The sequence below is a fragment of the Cottoperca gobio genome, chromosome 13, assembly GCF_900634415.1.
Source record: "Cottoperca gobio chromosome 13, fCotGob3.1, whole genome shotgun sequence".
NCBI classification, from domain to species: domain Eukaryota; kingdom Metazoa; phylum Chordata; class Actinopteri; order Perciformes; family Bovichtidae; genus Cottoperca; species Cottoperca gobio.
The window spans coordinates 9,673,736-9,693,763 of NC_041367.1; the positions used below are offsets into that span (position 1 = coordinate 9,673,736).

At 42.8% G+C, this 20,028-nt stretch overlaps 1 protein-coding gene across 3 annotated transcripts; it reads left to right on the top strand.

Annotated features, from left to right (window-relative positions):
- Positions 1-1,350: 1,350 nt before the first annotated feature.
- Positions 1,351-18,941, top strand: cluha (clustered mitochondria (cluA/CLU1) homolog a). 3 transcript variants are annotated; one of them, XM_029446175.1, is made up of 27 exons: positions 1,351-1,700; positions 6,863-7,056; positions 7,901-8,072; positions 8,467-8,610; positions 8,817-8,944; positions 9,175-9,329; positions 9,792-9,917; positions 10,357-10,504; positions 10,600-10,692; positions 10,861-11,295; positions 11,415-11,674; positions 11,748-12,160; positions 13,280-13,381; positions 13,492-13,592; positions 13,693-13,845; positions 13,926-13,988; positions 14,250-14,494; positions 14,606-14,690; positions 14,791-14,944; positions 15,043-15,182; positions 15,273-15,353; positions 15,441-15,566; positions 15,960-16,081; positions 16,181-16,274; positions 16,372-16,506; positions 16,598-16,671; positions 16,976-18,941. In XM_029446175.1, exons 1-27 carry the CDS (start codon positions 1,562-1,564, stop codon positions 17,100-17,102), a joined length of 4,209 nt encoding a protein of 1,402 aa, XP_029302035.1. In that variant the 5' UTR covers positions 1,351-1,561; the 3' UTR covers positions 17,103-18,941. The 3 variants fall into 3 exon arrangements, with proteins under 3 accessions (XP_029302035.1, XP_029302036.1, XP_029302037.1); XM_029446176.1 differs by having other exon boundaries at positions 1,352-1,700; positions 11,748-12,073; XM_029446177.1 differs by lacking the exon at positions 1,351-1,700 and adding an exon at positions 2,673-2,814.
- Positions 18,942-20,028: the final 1,087 nt, after the last annotated feature.

Genomic DNA, 20,028 nt, shown 5'->3' on the forward strand with positions numbered 1-20,028 from the left:
TGGACATTTAACAGACCAAACGACTAAATGATAATGACAATAATCATTAGTAGCAGCCTTATATATACAGTCTATGGTTGCAACCATTATGTGGAGCTGGATCTTTTGATCGGCAGTCTTTTCTTATCTTTTAATTTACCTTTGACGGAGGAGTCTATAATATCACATGGATCCATAAGGACAGCGAATACATGGGATAAATACATAGTTAGGGGTGTTACATCTTTACATTTATTATCGACAGCAATTCAGTGTTAATAATAAAACATATTTAAATATGTACAATTTACCACCCCATTATCATAAAAGTAAAACGCCTTGCATCTTTCTGAGGAAGCTCTGATGCCACACTAATCTTCTTAGTAATTTTGTGTAAGAGGAGTTTTAATCTCCCAAAGGAGTCATTACACTGTTATCTGCACCATGCAAAAGTTCTTCTTTATTGCATTTGGAAAACTATGTTTCAAGCCCAAATGTGCTCTTTGTTAAGTTGAGAGGAATATACTTATATGTACCTTTCTTAATATAATGATGGGGAAAAAATTAAAGGTTCAATGTTGATGCGAGTCCTTTGGGAGACATGAATGGTTTGTTTTCACACCGAGGTGAAGGTGCTTACACATTGTCAGTTTGTAAAAGAATATGCATTGAAGTTATCATTGAATGAGTATGATTATGAATAGGAATATTATTGGACAGTTTGTATCTTTGAAAGAACGAACACTTCAGGTGACTCTGTCCTGCAGCTTTCCTTCAGTAGGCGTATTAACACTTTGACAATATAGCTTTATATCCCGATCTTACTGAGGGTCCCTGTCTTGTGATTTTGATCAGCAAATCTGAGGTTTACTGTACCATAGTACTTTTTCATCATCATGTGCAATATTACTTTCAATATCATTGCCCAATATTACTTACAACATCATTTTTAGCAATCCCTGGCGAAATAATTTCCTTCGGGATTAATAAAGTTCTATCTTATCTTGTCTTATTTTATTAAAACTGAGCACACTACGCAAAAGGGGCCAAAATAGAGCCCCCTAGCAGGGTAATCCGGCCATGTATATCCATAATTATTCATAATAATGTGCAGGCCACTGCTGCTTCATGTCAGTGAGCTGCAACTCTCACAGTGTGGAGTTTATAAACCAGGAGCTGATGACATCCAATTGTCAAAGGTCAGTCAAGTAAGTGAAATAGTGTCGTAATATTGTGTCTTTCTACACAGCCATTGTTGCCATTTTATCTTCCAGTACAAAAATATATTTTTTTTAAAGGGAATTTGTATACGCAATTTGTTGCATGTGGCTTTCCGTAGCGGGGAAGTGCAACGCAAAGGCAAATAGGTCAAGGGGAGGGGAGAAGAAAACCACGTGTGATCATCAGAACCATGTACAGCACTGTCCTTCCTCGGTAGACTTGTTTTTGTAAGCTTGTACCCTTCGCATGAAACCAGCTAGCCTGCTGTTAGCCGGAGACGCAGATTTTTGTATTTTCTTCTAGACTCACACATTCAAGCAACGCTGCAGGGGAATTTCTGTTGCCACACTGACTGCCGACCATGGTGAGCAAGACAGATGACATCCCGGCGTCAGTGCCTAACTGTAATCCGGTTGATCTTGCGGATGAAGCCGGGGATGGAGCCCAGGATGACAGCAAAGAAGCGAGTAAGACACGTCTGAAGGATTCCTGCGGCTGTGGTGAGACCCTCACTAATGTTAAAACACCTAACATGCATTATAAATACACTGATTACACAAATAATATTACACACAGTAATAGTACAAATCATATAGCCTGCATCCCTGTGCAGTAACTGTTTCAAGCGTGGTTTATTAAATGTTGTGTTGTCTCTCTTTGCATAGCATCCACTAAAGCTAATGACATCTACCTCCATGCTTTGTTATGTGACTTAAAAGTCCTCAGACCCGACCCAAGGTGGTGGTATGTGGGGTGTACACCCTTCTCCTCCCCCCCCCCATCTCCTTGGTAGACTCTCCAAGTTTAGAGGGTCCACCTTGCACCTAGCAACATCTGCTAATTAGCTGTCTGGTGTTCATCTATGCTAAAACAAAAAACAAGCTAGCGACTTCCTCAGGATTGGATCCATTTATACATGCAAGGGTCATAGCTGTTAGCATGCAGTCCAACTTCGCACTGACACTGCACGCAAAGCAGGCTAACCCAAAACAAGTTAGCCGGTATGCTAACATTAGCCTCTTCATTGAGTGTGCGGCTAACGTTAGCTAGCTAACTAGCAAGCAAGCAGTCGCTCTTGTCAGTCGGCGCGTCGCTTCCTGCACAAAAGACAAGCGTATGCACTGAAAACGGGTGTTTTTCTTTTTAAGAGTAAAAAGAACTATTCGTCTGAATGGCACATGATTTGTCCATGTAGCACAATGCAGCAGCTCGTGTTGTGGTAGCTCGTATTGACTCACATGTTCAGTACCAGCATGAATGAACTGAAGGTCACCTTCAGTGGCGCTACACACTCTCCTCATGAACACAGGGGGGGTTCATATACATGACGGCATTTTATCTTTGTTTCCGCAAAGCTATCCGTAAAATGTGTCACTCGTTTTTGTTTTGTTTGGTGTGTAAAATGTGAACTTTAAGAGATGTGAGTTGGATCAAGTGCCCGTGGTCGGCGGTAACACTACAGCGGGCCTCTCTCCTCCCCGCCGGGGAAGATTAGATCGAGTGTCCCGCCTCGACCAGGAAGCGGAAGCTGGTTGTCGTAGAAAAAGTCATGATGGTGCATGCACAGTGAGAGGGAAGGTTACGCTAATAATACATGAACGGCCGTGTAAGCTGGTGAGTATACAGAAAGATAAAAGTAGTGGTGGCGTCTCGCAGCGGAGCAGCAGCGCAGTGTTGTCGTATATTAGACTGTGAAGTTAATGTTACACAACTTGTAGAGTACCTAAAGTCAGTGCTGCTGCAGCATGTATGTCTGCGTGTGTCACATGTGGGACCTTGAATTGTCTCTGCCTGTGTCATTTGAGAGGAAAACACAGGCTTGAGTGCCTCACTGCTTTACTTGTGAAGGATGAGTTTGTGCTGCTTTGTGGAGCTGAATGCTTTTTAATTCATCTGGTTATTTAGCTGGATGATTACTGGTGTAACTGCTGTCCAGTCTTTCAGTACTTTCACATGGAGCAGGTGCTGCTCCATTTGAGATATTTTACAAATAGTTGATGGATTTATTAATGAACAGTTTATAGTTCCAGATCCAGCTTCTCAATTGTGCTGCTTTTCTTTGTCTTATGTGATAATAAATGTAATATGTTAAACCTGATGGTATCCTCTTGGACTTGACATGAACATTTAATGGACATTTTATATCCCAAATGATTAAAAAAACATAGCGGGAATTGATAATGAAAATGATAGTTGCAGCCCTGCTTGTGACCTGCCATATAACTGTAACAGAGACCGTATACTAGCAGCACATAGCAGAGCAGACATGTCGAGGTGAGGGTCAAGTTAGTGGTTTTAAAGGGCTTATGGCTCCCGTTGGGTGAAGAGGAACCTGGATAATATCAGCAATCGTTGAAACCTCTCCTGTCTTGATGTCTTCCTCACCACTCCAGTCAAAGCTACTGTATTCATCATTTATAGCAATGGTACCTTACCTTTTTAAAAGCTTTTCACCCCTTAATATGCAAGAACATCTTCATGCTACCCCATGTCACAAGGTGTGTAGGAATGTTTTTTGAATGCAAGTATTTAGCGATTAATTTATTGTCCGTCTCAAACAGACCTTGTCTTTGTAACTATGATATCCCATTGCAGATGCATGACTCAGGGTCTGTCTGTCCACCAGGAGGTTGCCAGCTTGTGGTGCAGCAAACATGATTACAGTCAGACCTTGTGTGTTGTTGTTCTCAGGGCTGGTTAGTGTTTCCATGGCAGCAGCCAGGGTCCCCATGTCAAGGGCCGCAGAGTGGATAGATAGCTGTTCAGATTTATTATTTTGTTGTTCTCAAGAGAAGTGTGAACTCAAGAAAAGCTTGTTTCTAAATTAGATCATCTGGAAGAAGATCATGTGAATAACCATTATGAGTTGGCAGTTTGATTTCAGAGACAAATAGGTGAGTTGCGGTGTAAACCTTGTTTGCTGTAGTGTTTTATTGTGTGGTTTTTGCCTGTTATCTGTCTGATTGGTGTCCTTGTTTCATCAATTCTTTACATTTACTTTCACCTCGTACCCTGGAGGGCTTCCGTCTGGTTACTGGCAAATCCCAAGTGTGTGATGGGTGACAAATATCTATCGTACCAAAATACATATTATCACGTCGCTCAACCTGCCAGTGTTGAATGTATTAACCTGAAATGTCAGATTAAACTGCCGTCTCACTGCAACGTTCACCAACACTATATCTAATTTCAACAGGAAATGCATGAAGGAAAACTTATGATGCATTTCTACTTCCTTTCCTGTAAAACAATAGCAGTCATGAGCTTTGTCCTGCTTATTGTTAGACTACCCATGCTTCCTTCTCTCCTCTCGCCATTCTTCTTTCTTCCATTGCTGTGCAACAAAAGCCGTCAGTTTTGCAACACATGCTGCTGGATCGCTTCATCAATCTGGCACTTTGTACTCTCGCCTTTCTGATATGAATGCTATTAACTAAAAACTTCAAACTACTTTATTTGATATTCCTTATTTAACACAACTTCCACACTTTGGTTCTTTATAACTAAACCACCATTTGTTTGAATAAGTTAGGAGTCTAACTAGGGCTGCCCCCTCATAGTCGTTTAGCTAGGACTATTCGGTCGCTTGGTCTTAGTCGACTAAAATGTTTTTAGTCAATTAGTAATCTTTTCTATGCTTAAGACTTATCTCCAACAAACATGAGCACATCTCTAGTAAACACAACATTTAAAGTGATGCTTTTGCGTGACTCTTTGTGGAGAAACTCAGTTTTACAGATCTGTCGATGAAATCAACTAATCGATTTTAGTCGACCGAGAATCTCTTAAGTAAAGGTCAAGTAAACTAAAAACATGGTCCCAAAAGATTGGAAAAAATGTGGCAATTGTATGTTTGCCTATTCAAGTGCCTTTTTTAAATAAATATTTAAATAATAAAATTGTATCAAATGAAGATTTAAAAAGGGGTCGCTGGCAGGGATGGTTTTACAGTGAGTTATTTAGCTGTGCCGTCCACAACTTCAGGGTTTTGTTTCACTCTCGCCGTTCTCTTAGTTGTTTTTTCAGCCTCGGCCGGCAGTTGTACAAAACAAAACCTGTTAAGCACCAAATGACCCAAAAACAATCAGTTGCATGTTTGAGAAGGAGAATTACTGAAGTAATCAGCTAACATTGTCTCAACCTCCTCAGACAAGCTCAGATCTGATAAGAAATAAAACGGTGTCTGCAATGATACTGAAAACATTGACAGCTGCACTGAAACACTTATCGCCGAGCCCTCGCTCTCTTCAGGTTTTGTAACACTAGGAACTTGCGTGTCTGCTCCGAAGCCGTTGTGTTTGTTATTCAGAGCGTGGCCGGTCGTCCCTCTCTCCTGTTCTTCTGCCCCCGCTCCTCCCCATTTCAGTGTGTTCATTCCCACCCAGGGTCGTGGTCCAGTTATGAGGCCCCTCCCCTCCCTCTGGCCCCTTCTCTTCAGTGACCCTGACGCTGTTTACCCTTGACGGTGAGCAAGGACACTGGCTGGCAGCAGCTGTGTCCCTGTGAGACATCCACATGCTCGGCCCTGCTTTTCTTTTTCTTTTTTTAATTGCTGTACACCAGAGCCACATTTCTGTTCATGACATTTCTCACTTTGTCTGTTACTTACTGCAGAAAAGGTGGGAAATAATATGCATAGATTGCTCAGATTGTCTACATTTACTTTATAAAGATAAGGAGTAACTCTTATTTTGAGAGATTGAAGGTCCACAAAAGGGTAAGGGACAGCTGCTGAAGGGGTTCTTGCTGACTTACATGTATTGTATTTGCCACAATCAGCCAGGCAAGTGACCAGTAATTCCCTCTTGTGAATGCTGAAATCTTTAGTATTCAAGGCTCTGTGCCTAAACTCCCTTCAGTGTTGCAACCGTGTTGGTTTCAGCAGGTTGGTGTTTCCTTTTAGATCAGCTGAAAATAAGGCTCGTTACTAATTGACAAATGTTTTTGATACAATCATTTAGTGATCGTTTTTTCTAGTGTCAACTTTTGAATGTAGTTTGTACAGATGATTGATGACGGTCCGGATCCTATCTGCAGTTTGTGTTGAATGCATTCGTAGTTGAATTAAATATAAGAACACCCCGTCACTAGCATACCTTCCCTGAGCTTTGTCGACACTGTTCTGCCGTTATGAATATTTCATGAGGTTATCGGTAAGGTCATTCAGCCTCTGTGTCCTGTAATTCTGGCCTGGCAGCATTGAGTCTGCAGTCAGGTTGGCTCCCTTGGTGGTGTTCCCTGTTAATCAGATTATTAACTAATGGCATCTGTAGATTTGTAGGATACACAACTGTTGGTTCTTAACGCTTCTTATAATCATTGTCGGGTGTAGTTCTCTACTTGTATTGTGGTGTTTTTATTATAATAGTGATGTCAGGTGGATTTGGTTAGCTCAGAGCTGTGGAATATTAAATCATTCATCTTTGCTCACTACATCGCAGCCTTTCTTGCCCTCAGGTGTGTGAAACTACAGGTTATGAACTTCTTGTTAAAGCAGGTAATTATCGGTATCAGCTGGGGAAGAAAAGTCCATATCGTGCGACCATAGAGTCATGCAAGTGGTTTGAATGCTTTCAACTGCATCCTGGTCAGAGCTCTCTAGTTTAACTCCATCACAAGATGTGAAGTTCACTGACGACCGCGTGTGTCTTATCCATTGCAGGGCACAGTGCAGATACAGCCATAATGAATGGTGATGGCGCACATGAGCGCACAGAGGAGGCCGAATCGAAGCAGGATGGGAGCAGTGAGACGGACGGAGGAGAGGAGTCTAACGAACAGGAAGTGATAGTGATCCAGGACACTGGCTTCACCGTCAAGATCCAGGCACCGGGAACAGAGCAATTTGACCTGCAGGTAAGGATGAGCTCTTCACAAGTAGCCTTTCATTAGGCCAGGTGTTCAGTGCTATTGTCTGTCTGAACTCTCTCTCATTCATTTCAGTCAAATGTGCATGTTCTCTATAAAATACTTTATAACCTGAACGGAATATTTCAACACGACAAAGAAGGAAATAATTACCACCATGATAACTTTCCAGACTTGTAAAATCTACAGGATGCGTTCCAACATCCGCCTCCAATGCTAACAAAAGAAACGTGGCAACGTGTTTCTTTGGCGAGTGCAACACCAGCAGTGCAGCCTCCACAACTTTTGGCATTTTTAATGTTTTCCTAAATAATGTTTTTGCAGAGAAAATTTTGTTTACTCTAACCAGCTACCTGACAACATATTTTGACATCAATATACATGCAGAACAGGTTTTTACGTTATGATAGTATGTATTATTTTCATTAAATATAGGCAAATATACTTTTACGTTTTCTTTTTAGTTGATGCTTTACCATTTACAACGTGTGCCTGTATTGCTGTGTGACGTCAGACATCTACTTTTTCAGGAAGTGGGGTTATAAGTAGGAACAATGACTTAGAGTGGCGTTGTACTTTTTCTAGTAGGAAGTCTGAAATGTTGTGTTGGATGCAGAATAATGCTCTAGCATGCCTTCCTGGATCGTATGAGATGGCACTGGTTCAGGGCTATTTTTGATCCGTTTTGCACTGCAGTGTGAACATAAAAAATATATGAGCAAGGTTTTCCCTCAAACTAGAAACGTAAGACATTTCCGCTGAACCAAAGCAGGTTGTATATCTCAAGCTGCTAATATCCTAAACTCATCTTCATCTCTCTCCCCTCCATCAGGTATCGCCCCAGGAAATGGTACAGGAGATCCATCAGGTGTTGATGGACCGGGAGGACACCTGCCACCGCACCTGCTTCTCCCTGCAGCTGGACGGAAACGTGCTGGATAACTTTGCTGAACTCAAGTCTATCGAGGGCCTGCAGGAGGGCTCACTTCTCAAAGTTGTGGAAGGTCAGAGGCTTTTATTCACACTTGGGTTTGTCTTGTGCTTGTGGTGCCAAGAGGGGGAAAAAAAATCAAAGCTCACTTCATAGCTTTGGAAAGGTCAAGATGTTATCACATTACATGTTTAAGAGACACAGTCATTGTCCTTGCTGGAAAAACTAAAACAAAGGATGCATTATTAAAAAAGAAAAAAACCCAGCATTATGGATTTGATGGTTCACCCTCCATCTACAGCCTGACACAATATCGTTCTTGCTGAGGTTATACGGATATGTAGCGGCTGGCTGACAAAATTGAGTTAAAGTTGATTAGCCTGATCTGTTCCGTATCAAACCACTCACTGTCTCACTGCCTGCTTTTCATAGCCTTTGGGTTTCTTTTGTCTCTCTACTCTCTCCAGAGCCCTACACAGTGCGCGAGGCCCGCATCCATGTGCGTCACATCAGAGACCTGCTGAAAAGTCTGGACCCCTCAGACTCCTACAACGGGGTGGACTGCAACTCCCTCTCCTTCCTCAGCATCTTCACTGACGGAGACCTCGGAGGTATGACACCGTGTGAGACATTCAGAGTGGAGGAACAGCTTTTATTTTAAAGGGATAATTCGTATGTTTTGACGTGTACACTGACTATAAGTAATATACAACCCCACTTCAAACAATCCGAACTATCCCTTTAGTGTCATGCATGAATGTAGCAACATGCAGGTGGACTGCAGATGTTCACCTTGCTTGTTGTTATGTGACTGCAGATAGTGGTAACCGGAAGAAAAAGGGCAATGAGCTGGAGCAGATTGACTGCACCCCCCCAGAGCACATCCTGCCCGGCAGCAAAGATCGCCCCCTGTTGCCCCTCCAGCCACAGAACAAGGAGTGGAAGGTGAGCAGCAGTACTCTGCCCTACACAACACACAATATCTTCACTTTTGTGTGTGTGTGTGGTAAATTTGGAAGGCAAACTATGGGCTATATGAGATGACCGGTGGCCTATCGGTGCATCTTTAATTCAAACGATATTTGCAAACCATTTATAGGGAAAGTGTCAGTTGTCTAATAAGAGACTGGATTTTAAAATGATTTTCTCGGGCTAATGGTTTTAACCTTCAACAGCCTATGCCGTGCCTGAAGGTCCTGACCATGAGCGGCTGGAACCCTCCACCTGGAAACAGGAAGATGCACGGGGACCTCATGTACCTGTACATGGTGACTGTGGAGGAGCGGCACATCAGCGTCACTGCCTCTACGCGCGGCTTCTACCTCAACCAGTCAGTCAACATTCATATCTTAATACCATGTTTTCACTCTCAACCTCTCAGCCTTTAAGATCCATAATCTCTTTATACATAGTTTATACACAAAGCATTTAGAATTAACACTTGCTAATTAGTTTTGGATGCCAGCAATGGCTTAACAGTCGGATCAGAAAGATGACCTATTTGGAGCAAGGGTCATCTTATGTACCACACAAATTGATTATTTTATAAAGACTATTAATTTACTGAATTAGCAGAAAATAAATGCTGATATTGTGATGCATATGGTTATCCAGATATGAAGTGACTTATCTCGGGTTTGGCTACGTTCCTACAGGAACTACTTCCTATTCAGACTTGCTTAGTTGTAAAAGTGTTCTCAACTGTTAATAGAGTTACTCGTTACAAAAAAGCCATAATAACAAGTCATGAATAATGTAAATAATAATAGTAATGTGTGTGTGTATCTTCCAGATCTACTACCTACACCTTCAACCCCAAGCCAGCCAATCACAGCTTCCTGAGCCATTCTCTTGTGGAGCTACTGAGCCAGATCAGCCCTGCCTTCAAGAAGAACTTCACTGCCATGCAAAAGAAAAGGTGAAAATGAATCTTTTCTAATAACTCTGTCTCGCTCTGTGCTGTACAAAAGCTTGTCTTCTCTGGGGCGCCCCGTAGCTCACCTGGTAGAGTGGGCGTCCAATGTATTAAGGCTGCTGCACTTTGCTGCATGGGGCAAAAAAAAAGCCTCTTTACTTTTGTTACTTGTCTCTTTGACGTGCTTCTATACTAAAGTGAATTCATTCATTAACTTTATTTAACCAGGTGAAAACACAAATCTATTCCAGTCAAGCGCTGGTCTGGAGGTTACAGTCTTAAAGCACAATAAGAAAACTTAACAAAAGACCAAATAATTAGAAGAACTATGGTGAGCACATGCTTACAACAACGGCACACTTAAGATAACCTGCCTGAGATGTACCAAAGGAGACTCACAAGTGATGCCTTTTTTAACGGTTTTACTGTGTTTTTGCTGCAGGGTCCAGAGACACCCGTTTGAGAGGATAGCCACGCCTTTCCAGTTGTACAGCTGGACAGCTCCGCAGGTAGACCACGCCATGGACTGTGTTCGAGCTGAGGACGCCTACACCTCCCGCTTGGGTTACGAGGAGCACATACCTGGACAGGTGGGCACATCTGAGCAAAGCAGCACATCCGGCAGACTAATAATGTCAAGTTTATTTCCAGTATTAATAAGTTGGTTTTTGCTTATTGTCTTCAGACCAGAGATTGGAACGAGGAGCTACAGACCACCAGAGAGCTTCCCCGAAAGAACCTGCCGGAACGCCTGCTGAGGGAGAGAGCCATATTCAAGGTAATGCGGTCACATAATCAACACATGATCAACTAGATGATACTGGATCACCCAAACTGCTGACTCACTCTGTTAATGGGCAATGCAATGTGTAAATGTGTAGCTTTTTAATGTGTGGTAGCTTCTTCTTTTTCTGAATCACCAATACTTTCCTTTTTTCTCCTGCAGGTCCACAGTGACTTTGCAGCTGCTGCCACACGAGGGGCCATGGCAGTCATTGATGGCAACGTAATGGCCATCAACCCCGGTGAGGAAACACGCATGCAGATGTTCATCTGGAACAACATCTTCTTTAGCCTGGGCTTCGATGTACGGGACCACTATCTTGAGCTGGGTGGAGATGCCGCTGCCCACGCTGCGCCCACCAATGACTTGAATGGAGTACGGGCTTACGGGGCAGTGGATGTGGAGGGTCTGTACACTCTGGGGACGGTAGTGGTGGACTACAGAGGCTACCGGGTCACCGCCCAGTCCATCATCCCTGGTATCCTTGAGCGTGAGCAGGAGCAGAGTGTCATCTACGGCTCCATCGACTTTGGAAAGACTGTTGTGTCTCACACCAAATACCTGGAGCTTCTGGAGAAAACCAGCAGGCCACTCAAGGTCAGTAACCGACTGTTGTCTGTAACCCACAACAGGCTTGTCTGAAAAACATCACCTAAATTGCGATCCTTTGTCTCTCCAACAAGTTAATCTTGCCGTTTACTGTGTGTACATTTTAGGTCCAGAGGCACAACGTGCTGAATGAGAAGGACGAGGCAGTGGATCTGTGCTCTTCTGTCGAGTGTAAGGGCATTATCGGAAATGATGGCCGACACTACATCCTGGACCTTCTTCGCACCTTCCCTCCTGACCTCAACTTCCTGCCTGTGGAGGGAGAGGATCTTCCTCCAGAGAGTCAGCGCCAAGGCTTCCCCCGCCAGCACCGCCACCGCCTGGCTTGTCTACGCCAAGAGCTCATCGAGGCCTTTGTTGAGCACAGGTAGGTGTCCGCGCTGGTGTGCATCATCACATTTCCACCATCACAACATATGTTTAATTCTGTCCCTCCACAGATATCTTCTCTTCATGAAGATGGCGGCATTACAGCTAATGCAACAGAAGGCAAATAGGGACGCTAAGATGAATATACCCGCCATCACAGAAACTACTGAAACACCCTCAGAAAGCAACGCTGACACAACCCAGACACAGACGGCTGCATCAGATTCTTCCAGTGCAGCGGAGATCTCCACAGACGGCGTAAGCCCGACGGAGAACAACAGCTCTACTGCCTCACAGGCAGCTACTGACGGTGAAGAAAAGGCCTCAAAGCCCGCCACGAACGGGCCTCTAGAGCCCACAGCAACCCAGAACGGGGAATGCAAGAGCCCACTGGAGGGTAAGGAGTTTGAGGAAAGTATTCCAGGGTTAGCTCAGGCCAAAGAGCTGGCAGAGACCTTAGTTGCCGAAGATGGAACTTGTATTGGTACGTGCAAAATACCCCAACACGTAAGGCCAGGACAACGCAGGTAGAGCTACTCTGGTGGATGATTGCATAGCAAAAGTTTGTCAGACAAGTAGTATTTAACCAAGTAGCTTGTTTTCTTGATGCTGCTTTTTTTTAGACAATGTTTGTGTCTATAGCAATAGAGCAATAGAGTATCAGGTAGAGCATTAAAATAGCAAGTACTTGTTTCCACCAGGTTAGCTGTCCCTGCTCAGTCCTCAGCCTGCAGTGGGGAAGAGTGTTTGCACGTAATCCACCCGTCTCTTACCGTCCCAGTCTGTGATGTCTTTGCTGTGGGATTTGACCCTATAAACTAAATAATCAGTTGCTGTGTTTACTAATCATAAAGTGTTTTGGAACTCAGAAATGATCCCATGTTCAATGATTTGTATGCTGCTGCTCAATTGATGCTAAATCGCAGTAATCTGTTGAGTTTGTCATTTATTGACCGTTTTGAAATGGTGGTGGGTACTCCATGTCTACAGTAAGTTTACCAGATCACTATTTTATGCTCAAAATAACCTGAATTATAACATTTGATTCTGTCTGTTTGGGCTGCACGATATGAGGAAAATATTTATTATTATATTTTTCGATAACGATATAACTAGATAAAAACCGATATTGAATTGCCTGTGGAATTAAAAACAAATATATATACATTTATTTTATTCACAAGGCACCAAAAATAATATTTGAATGTGCAGTTTTCCACTGGTATTCTCTTCCAACTAAGTAAAAGAAATCCCTCATTAATATGTCACAGTCCTTCGGGACATGTTTATCGTGCAAATGGCAAGACTCTGTTCTCTAAATACAATCTAAAAAGAGCGGCCTTGTAGCTCAGCTCAGTTTTCAGGTGGCTTAATGTGGACATGGTCTAAACCAGGGGTCACTAACATTCCCCGTCCCCCCCCGTCCCCCCCGTCGCATGGACCTCATCCAGAGGACATTTTCTCTAACTGGACCTCTTTACATTTTACTTGAATACCCTGGTATACACTGTCACTTTTTGGAAGTGTTGCCACGATGTGTCTGTTGCCATAACTTTTAACATTTGTACTTATTTTCCTTGTACGTGATCCTAAACACAAATAGATCCCAAAAGCCGCGAGGTCGTCCTCAATGCCTGCAAGGCAGTCGGCTCCATCAGCAGCACATCTTTTGACATTCGCTTCAACCCCGACATCTTCTCCCCAGGTAAGCACGACAAGGGTTATTACTCGCATGTGGACTGTGACAAGGACTGACCGTAGCTTCACACAGGAGAATATAAGCACTGAATATGTGTGCGTGTGTTGTTGAACCAGGAGTACGTTTCCCAGACGACAGTGCAGATGATATCCAGAAGCAGAAGCAGCTTCTCAAAGATGCTGCTGCCTTCCTGGTTTCCTGTCAGATCCCATCACTGGTCAGTGACACACAGACGCTGCCCACAGATCCAAGTCATTACGGGGTGGAATATTTCTGGTTTCTGAGTTTACAGCCATTGGTGTGTGTTTCATGACCAGGTTAAAGACTGTTTGGACCACAGTGCTCTCCCCCTGGATGGAGCCACACTGACCGAGTCCTTGCACCAGAGAGGCATCAACGTTCGCTACCTGGGCTCTGTTCTGGAGTTTGTGGACAAGACCCCGGCCAAAGCCCAGCTGGAGCACTTCTATGTGAGTCTCATCATAACAGCACTGTCACAAATTGTCCTTGTGTTTTGTCAATCTAATATTTCCTTTTTTCCATACTTTAGAGAATAGGAATCAGTGAGCTGATCACCAGATGTGCAAAACATATCTTCAAGACATACCTCCAGGTTGGTAACATTTGACCTACATTCTCCAGCCTCCTTTAAAGACATAGTGTACTTTGATTGAACATATATATATTTTTCCCCCATAATATTTGTAACATATGATTACACAGGATCCACTTACTAGATCTTTTTTCAAACTTTTTTTATTGTGAATTTTAACAAGTGGTACAATACTGTTAAATATATTTAGTGACTTATGTACACAAAACTTTAAGAAAGGAAAGAAAAGAACATATTTTCCAATTTGTCCTCCTCGTGTAGGGTGTGGAGTTGTCTGCCCTCTCTGCCGCTGTAAGCCATTTCCTAAACTGCTTCCTGAGCTCCTTCCCCGACGCTGTCGCCCACCTGCCCCCTGACGAGCTGGTGTCTCGCCGCAAAAGCCGCAAACGTCGCAACAGGGTCCCCGGCGGTGGTGACAACACGGCGTGGGCCAGCCTGACGCCCAGCGAGCTGTGGAAGAACATCGCCTCTGAGGCCAAGAGCTACTATCACTTCACCGTACACTGGTGAGGGCCCCATCTACTGATGTGAAGCAGATGTTAAAGCTCCCCTTTTTACTCTTCAGCATTTCCATTCTGTGCGCTTATTGGTGACAAATTAAATGTTTTCTCTCGCAGTGAAAGTGTGGACCAGGTGGTGGAGAAGTACGGCCTGCAGAAAACCACTCTGCTCAGAGAGATTTCAGTCAAAACTGGCATCCAGGTAACACTCATTCAGTCTATAGTGACACCCCTCAACCCCCCGACGGCACTTGTCCAAATGACCTTCATGAAATGTGTTCTACTTTTCATTTGCCTTCTAGATTCTGATAAAGGAGTATAACTTCGACAGCCGCCACAAGCCTGCCTTCACAGAGGAGGAAATCCTGAATATCTTCCCTGTTGTGAAGCACGTGAACCCCAAAGCCTCAGATGCCTTCCACTTCTTCCAGAGTGGACAGGCCAAAGTGCAGCAAGGTAAAACATGTTTTAAGAGTATTGATTATATTAAATTATTAATGAATCTTAACTTTCAGAAGACTGTATTTCTCACTACCCTTTCTTTACACGTGCAGGTTTTCTGAAGGAGGGCTGCGAGCTGATCAACGAGGCTCTCAACCTCTTCAACAATGTGTACGGAGCCATGCATGTCGAGATCTGTGCCTGCCTGCGCCTGCTGGCACGCCTTAATTACATCATGGGGGACCACCCTGAGGTAGGCAGGAACATGGTGACGACTCTTACTTTGTGTGTCCCTTTGATGTTATGTCACTAAATTCATTAATTGTTTTGTATTCACTCACAGGCTCTCAGCAACCAGCAAAAGGCTGTTCTGATGAGTGAAAGAGTCCTCGGCATCGAGCACCCCAACACAATTCAAGAATATGTAAGTGATCACAACAAATGTAGGAGGTGGTTAGTTAATGCTAAAGATGATTTCATATCCCTCTAATCGATACTTTTTTGTTCACAGATGCACTTGTCTTTGTACTGCTTTGCCAACGGCCAGCTGTCGACCGCCCTGAAGCTGCTTTATCGCGCCCGTTACCTCATGTTGATGGTTTCTGGGGAGGACCACCCAGAGATGGCGCTGCTAGATGTGAGTGCAGTCTTTACTTGAGATTTCCAACTGCTTCTATAGTAATGCATCGATACTGATGAGTCTTTGGTAAGACATGAAACCTAGAGGAAAAAGACTAGGGCTGGGTATTGCACTGATTTGATTATTATGATATTGCAGTTACAATCCTAATATACATAATGCTTGGATAAGAAAACAGATTCACAGAGAACTAATGCTGTGAATTGTGCAAAGTACCATCTGACCTTATGCGTATAAATTGAGCCCAAAGCAGTAGCCTGTAGGAGTTTTGTTTACACTAAGCAGGTTAAAGTTTCACGCATTTATTAAAAGATCGTTCTCTGGATTTTATGAATTGGTATGGGATACTAATAATGACTGTTGTCCTTGTTCGTGGCTCTCCGTCCACAGAGTAACATTGGGCTGGTGCTGCACGGAGTTATGGAGTACGATTTATCGCTGAGATTCCTGGAGAACGCCTTGACTATCAACACAAAGTACCATGGATCCCGGTCCCTCAAAGTGGCCCTCAGGTGGGGACAGATTCATCACCCGTATGCATATAGTAGTTATATTACTGACTGACATGATGATTTATCCGTGCCTTGTTTTTCTGTTTGTTTTTTTCCCAGCCATCATTTGGTCGCGAGGGTTTACGAGAGCAAAGCCGAGTTCCGCTCCGCACTGCAGCATGAGAAGGAGGGTTACACCATTTACAAGAACCAGGTGGGCCCTGCACGACTACACTGCTGGGGAATGACACACGTTTCTTTGTCAGTTGTGATGAAGTGATATCTTTTTAATATTTTCTTTCTCTTCTCAGATGGGCGAGTTGCATGAGAAGACCAAGGAGAGTTCAGAGTACCTGAAGTATCTCACCCAACAGGCTGTAGCTCTGCAGAGAACCATGAATGAGATCTACAAGAACGGCTCCAACGCCAGCATCACGCCCCTCAAGGTGACTGCGCCCATTCAGGACGTGTTGCTGTGCTTCCATCTGTTTCATCGCCAGCAGTGATGCTATGTTTTTATTTCCTCCCCTTTTTCAGTTCACTGCTCCCAGCATGGCCAGCGTCCTGGAACAGCTCAACATTATCAACGGCATCATCTTCATACCGCTCAGGTACATAATGCTTTATTATTACGCACACATTCAGAAATATGACTTTATACACAAAGGTAGGAATATTGTATTGTGTTTATTTTTTGGATTATTTTATTAAGCCGTCCTTGAAGATGGCTTTATGGAAAGGTTGAGCCCATAATGTCAAACTTTAGTTTTGAACTTGACTAGGGATAAAATGTCAGAAAAACATCTCTGCATATCTGCGTGAGGGGATAAATAAAATACTGTCAAATGGTCAAGCTATACCAGAAATGTCACCTACACAAAGTATTGATTTTTATTTTCGGGTGTTGCATTTCAGCCAAAAGGATCTGGAGAACCTGAAGGCAGAGGTGCAGAGACGGCAGCAGCTGCAGGAGCTGGGGAAGATCGAGGAGCCTACTGAGGACAGGCCACTGGAACTAGAGGACACAATTCCCATTGATTAATAAATAAAAGCCCTCAACACAACTACTTTCTGCTACGGGGGGCAGGGAGAGGTGGTGACCCAACAGCCATGTCACTGAGCCTGTGGACCCGAACACCGAGCGGTCTAAATCAGCATTGAAATAAATGGAGGGAGGGATGGGTCAGGGCAGACCAGAGAACAGACTGTATGAACTGTAGGAAAAAAAGGAATACAGAGTGGGAATTTCCTACAAGGTAGGAAGGGAGGGAGGAGAAAGTACAAATGTAGAATCAATGTAACATGCAATCTGAAAGATCCCCGGCCCAAGAACCTGGTGATGTGGCGTCACTCAGGTGTTAGCAATATGTTTAGAAATATGATTGCATATGAAAGAGTGATTGCAGCCAGGGGAGGGAGACCAAGGATGACCATGACATTGTATACCTGAGCCTTATCCACTGTATCGCATTCCCCCAATAATGCTTCTTCTCAGTTCAACCTTCCCACACCACTGTTAGTCCAAGACCATATTTTGCCCCGCCATTCCCTAAAGAGCCTCGAAGACCCATGTAGCCACCCACCACAACGGTACTCTAAATGATAAAACGCCTACGCTGTCCTAGAACTCGGGCGCTTTCTTTCTACTGTGCACTAAGACCAGAATACAGTCACTAAATTTGCGATTTTTCAAGTGGGGCTTCAGAATGTAAATTCCCTTCTTATTGGCTTCTTTGTCCCCGGTGGTTAATTAATTTAATCGTTCTATCATTTGTTCTTGCGACATCCCAGGTGGGTGCACGCTGTGTTCTGTGGCGCATAAGTCAGTGTTCAAGGGTTTGATTTAATTTGCTGGATTTCTTTTTTGTTTGTTTGTTTGTTTTAGTAAAGAATGGATTTTGTAAAAGTGCACAGGAGAATTGCGAAGGTATTTTAGGCCTGTTGATCATCAATTAATTAATTAATTAATTTAAGCCATGTCTGTTTTATAGAAAATGTATAGAAGTGGAAAAAAGATGTATAAATCTCTATCGGATTTAGACAGGTACTTGATTGTTTATGGAGAAACGCAGATTTGAAACGTCCAACTTTTTAAAGCAGTAAATTTATCTATCTATATACTAGCTGTGTTCAATCTTCTATTTTTACACATTGAAAGGATATCTGCATGTGTGTTTGTATGTGTGACAGTTTGTGTGTCTTTGTGTAGTCCAAGGCTGTCGCTGCTTTTGCTGCTGCGTAGTTTGAATAGAGGTTAAGCGAACGTTGGCTTTCCAAATGTTTTATTTTTCTACTCATAGTAAACCTGTTGGATGGCTGATGCCTCTTTTCTTAAAACATTCATGGCTACCAATGTTGTAAATCTGTTAATGTATGAATTGGTACTGAAATTAACCGCTTCTTATCACTAGACAGGTGCTCAGCATTGGTAGTAGTGACTGATTTATTGTTGCCGGGTCTTGTCTTTTTGTTTTTCCATTTCTGGGTCATCTTTTCATATGTAACAGATACAAACTAGCCAGGACTGTCTGTTCATTGAGCAGTATTTAGTGCACTTTCTCGTGTTTGGATGTGTGATCACGTCCAAAGCACAACCACAAAAGTGGGCGAAAGAAGGGCTGCCTCAATGTGTTGTACCAAAAAAAAAAAAAAAGACTGATAAAGGTTTGTTTGCGCTTGTATACATGCAATGTATCCCTCCCATGGCAATGTGTTACTTAATTGTTGCCGTGTCTAAATGTATGTGATTAAAGCAATAGAGAGATGGTGCTGGAACTGATTGTTTTTCGAAAATGCAGTTTGTATTTGGCACCAGACGTGCAAGATGGACTCCTCGCTGTACGGGCTGAATAACCTGAAAATAAGGGAGCGGTATTAAAAACAAAAACAAAAGGCGATCTCTTCAGACTGGGTGAATTGGTTATTACAGTGATTTTTTCTGTTTGTGTTCCTAAAACATGATAGCATGACATCATAGCACAGTGTGTTCTGTATTGTGCCTGTTATTTATGCACCAGGGGGACAACAGGTAATAACGTTACAATTTATGAAGATGAACTATGCCTCCTGATTTCTGCAACTATATACAAGTCTTGCTCAACAATAATACCAACAGTGTCCACAAGGTGGCGCACTAACATTTGTCACATTGTGAAGGACACGCATTGACCTGAATGATGGGAGATGTTGCAGTGCAGCTACATATAAATACACATTCAGTTGACTTAACGAATTAAAATGAGGTGATTTTTATTTTTGTGATTAAAAAAGTAAATAAAATTCCCACCAGAATATTAGTCAAAGTTTCAAACGCTACCTGTTGAACATGTTCTGAACCTGTTGAGATCCCAACAGCAGGAAATCCATTGTCCTGGTATTCTAACAGTACTACATAGAATAAACTTATTAAGAATGATGAAACGTTTTCTCTGCAGAGATGCTCTGTTGCTCTTTATAACACAGTGCTTCTGTTTCATTAGATCTCACTCCACTAGAGTTCAGCTGTTGAATTGTTTGAGATGTTATTTCATGTTATTAGACGTTAGGATCAGAAGTTTAGAAAATCCAAATGTATGGTGTAATCATACAAAACTAAGTGTATTCTTTCACACATACCATTTGCAGTTACTTTGCGATATGAATGTCTGAACTACAAGGCTAGTGTGGATTGTGCATATTAACTGGAATTATAGATGAATACAGACAATAAATATATTCCTTTTTAATTTTCAGAGATGGGTCCATCCTGTGCAAAATAACTATAAGTCTGTGTGGGGAGGAAAAATATAACTCACTCTGTCGCCCACTAGTAATGTTGCATTTATTGTCTGGAAATGAAGATTGTTTGTGTTGTGTTTTCTCAGCTGATGTGTGATATGTGTGTGTTGTTCTTTACAAAAATAACAATCTAATTATATTTCGGTTTGAGTCAGCTTTTATATTAAAATGAATAAAAAGAAAAACGAATA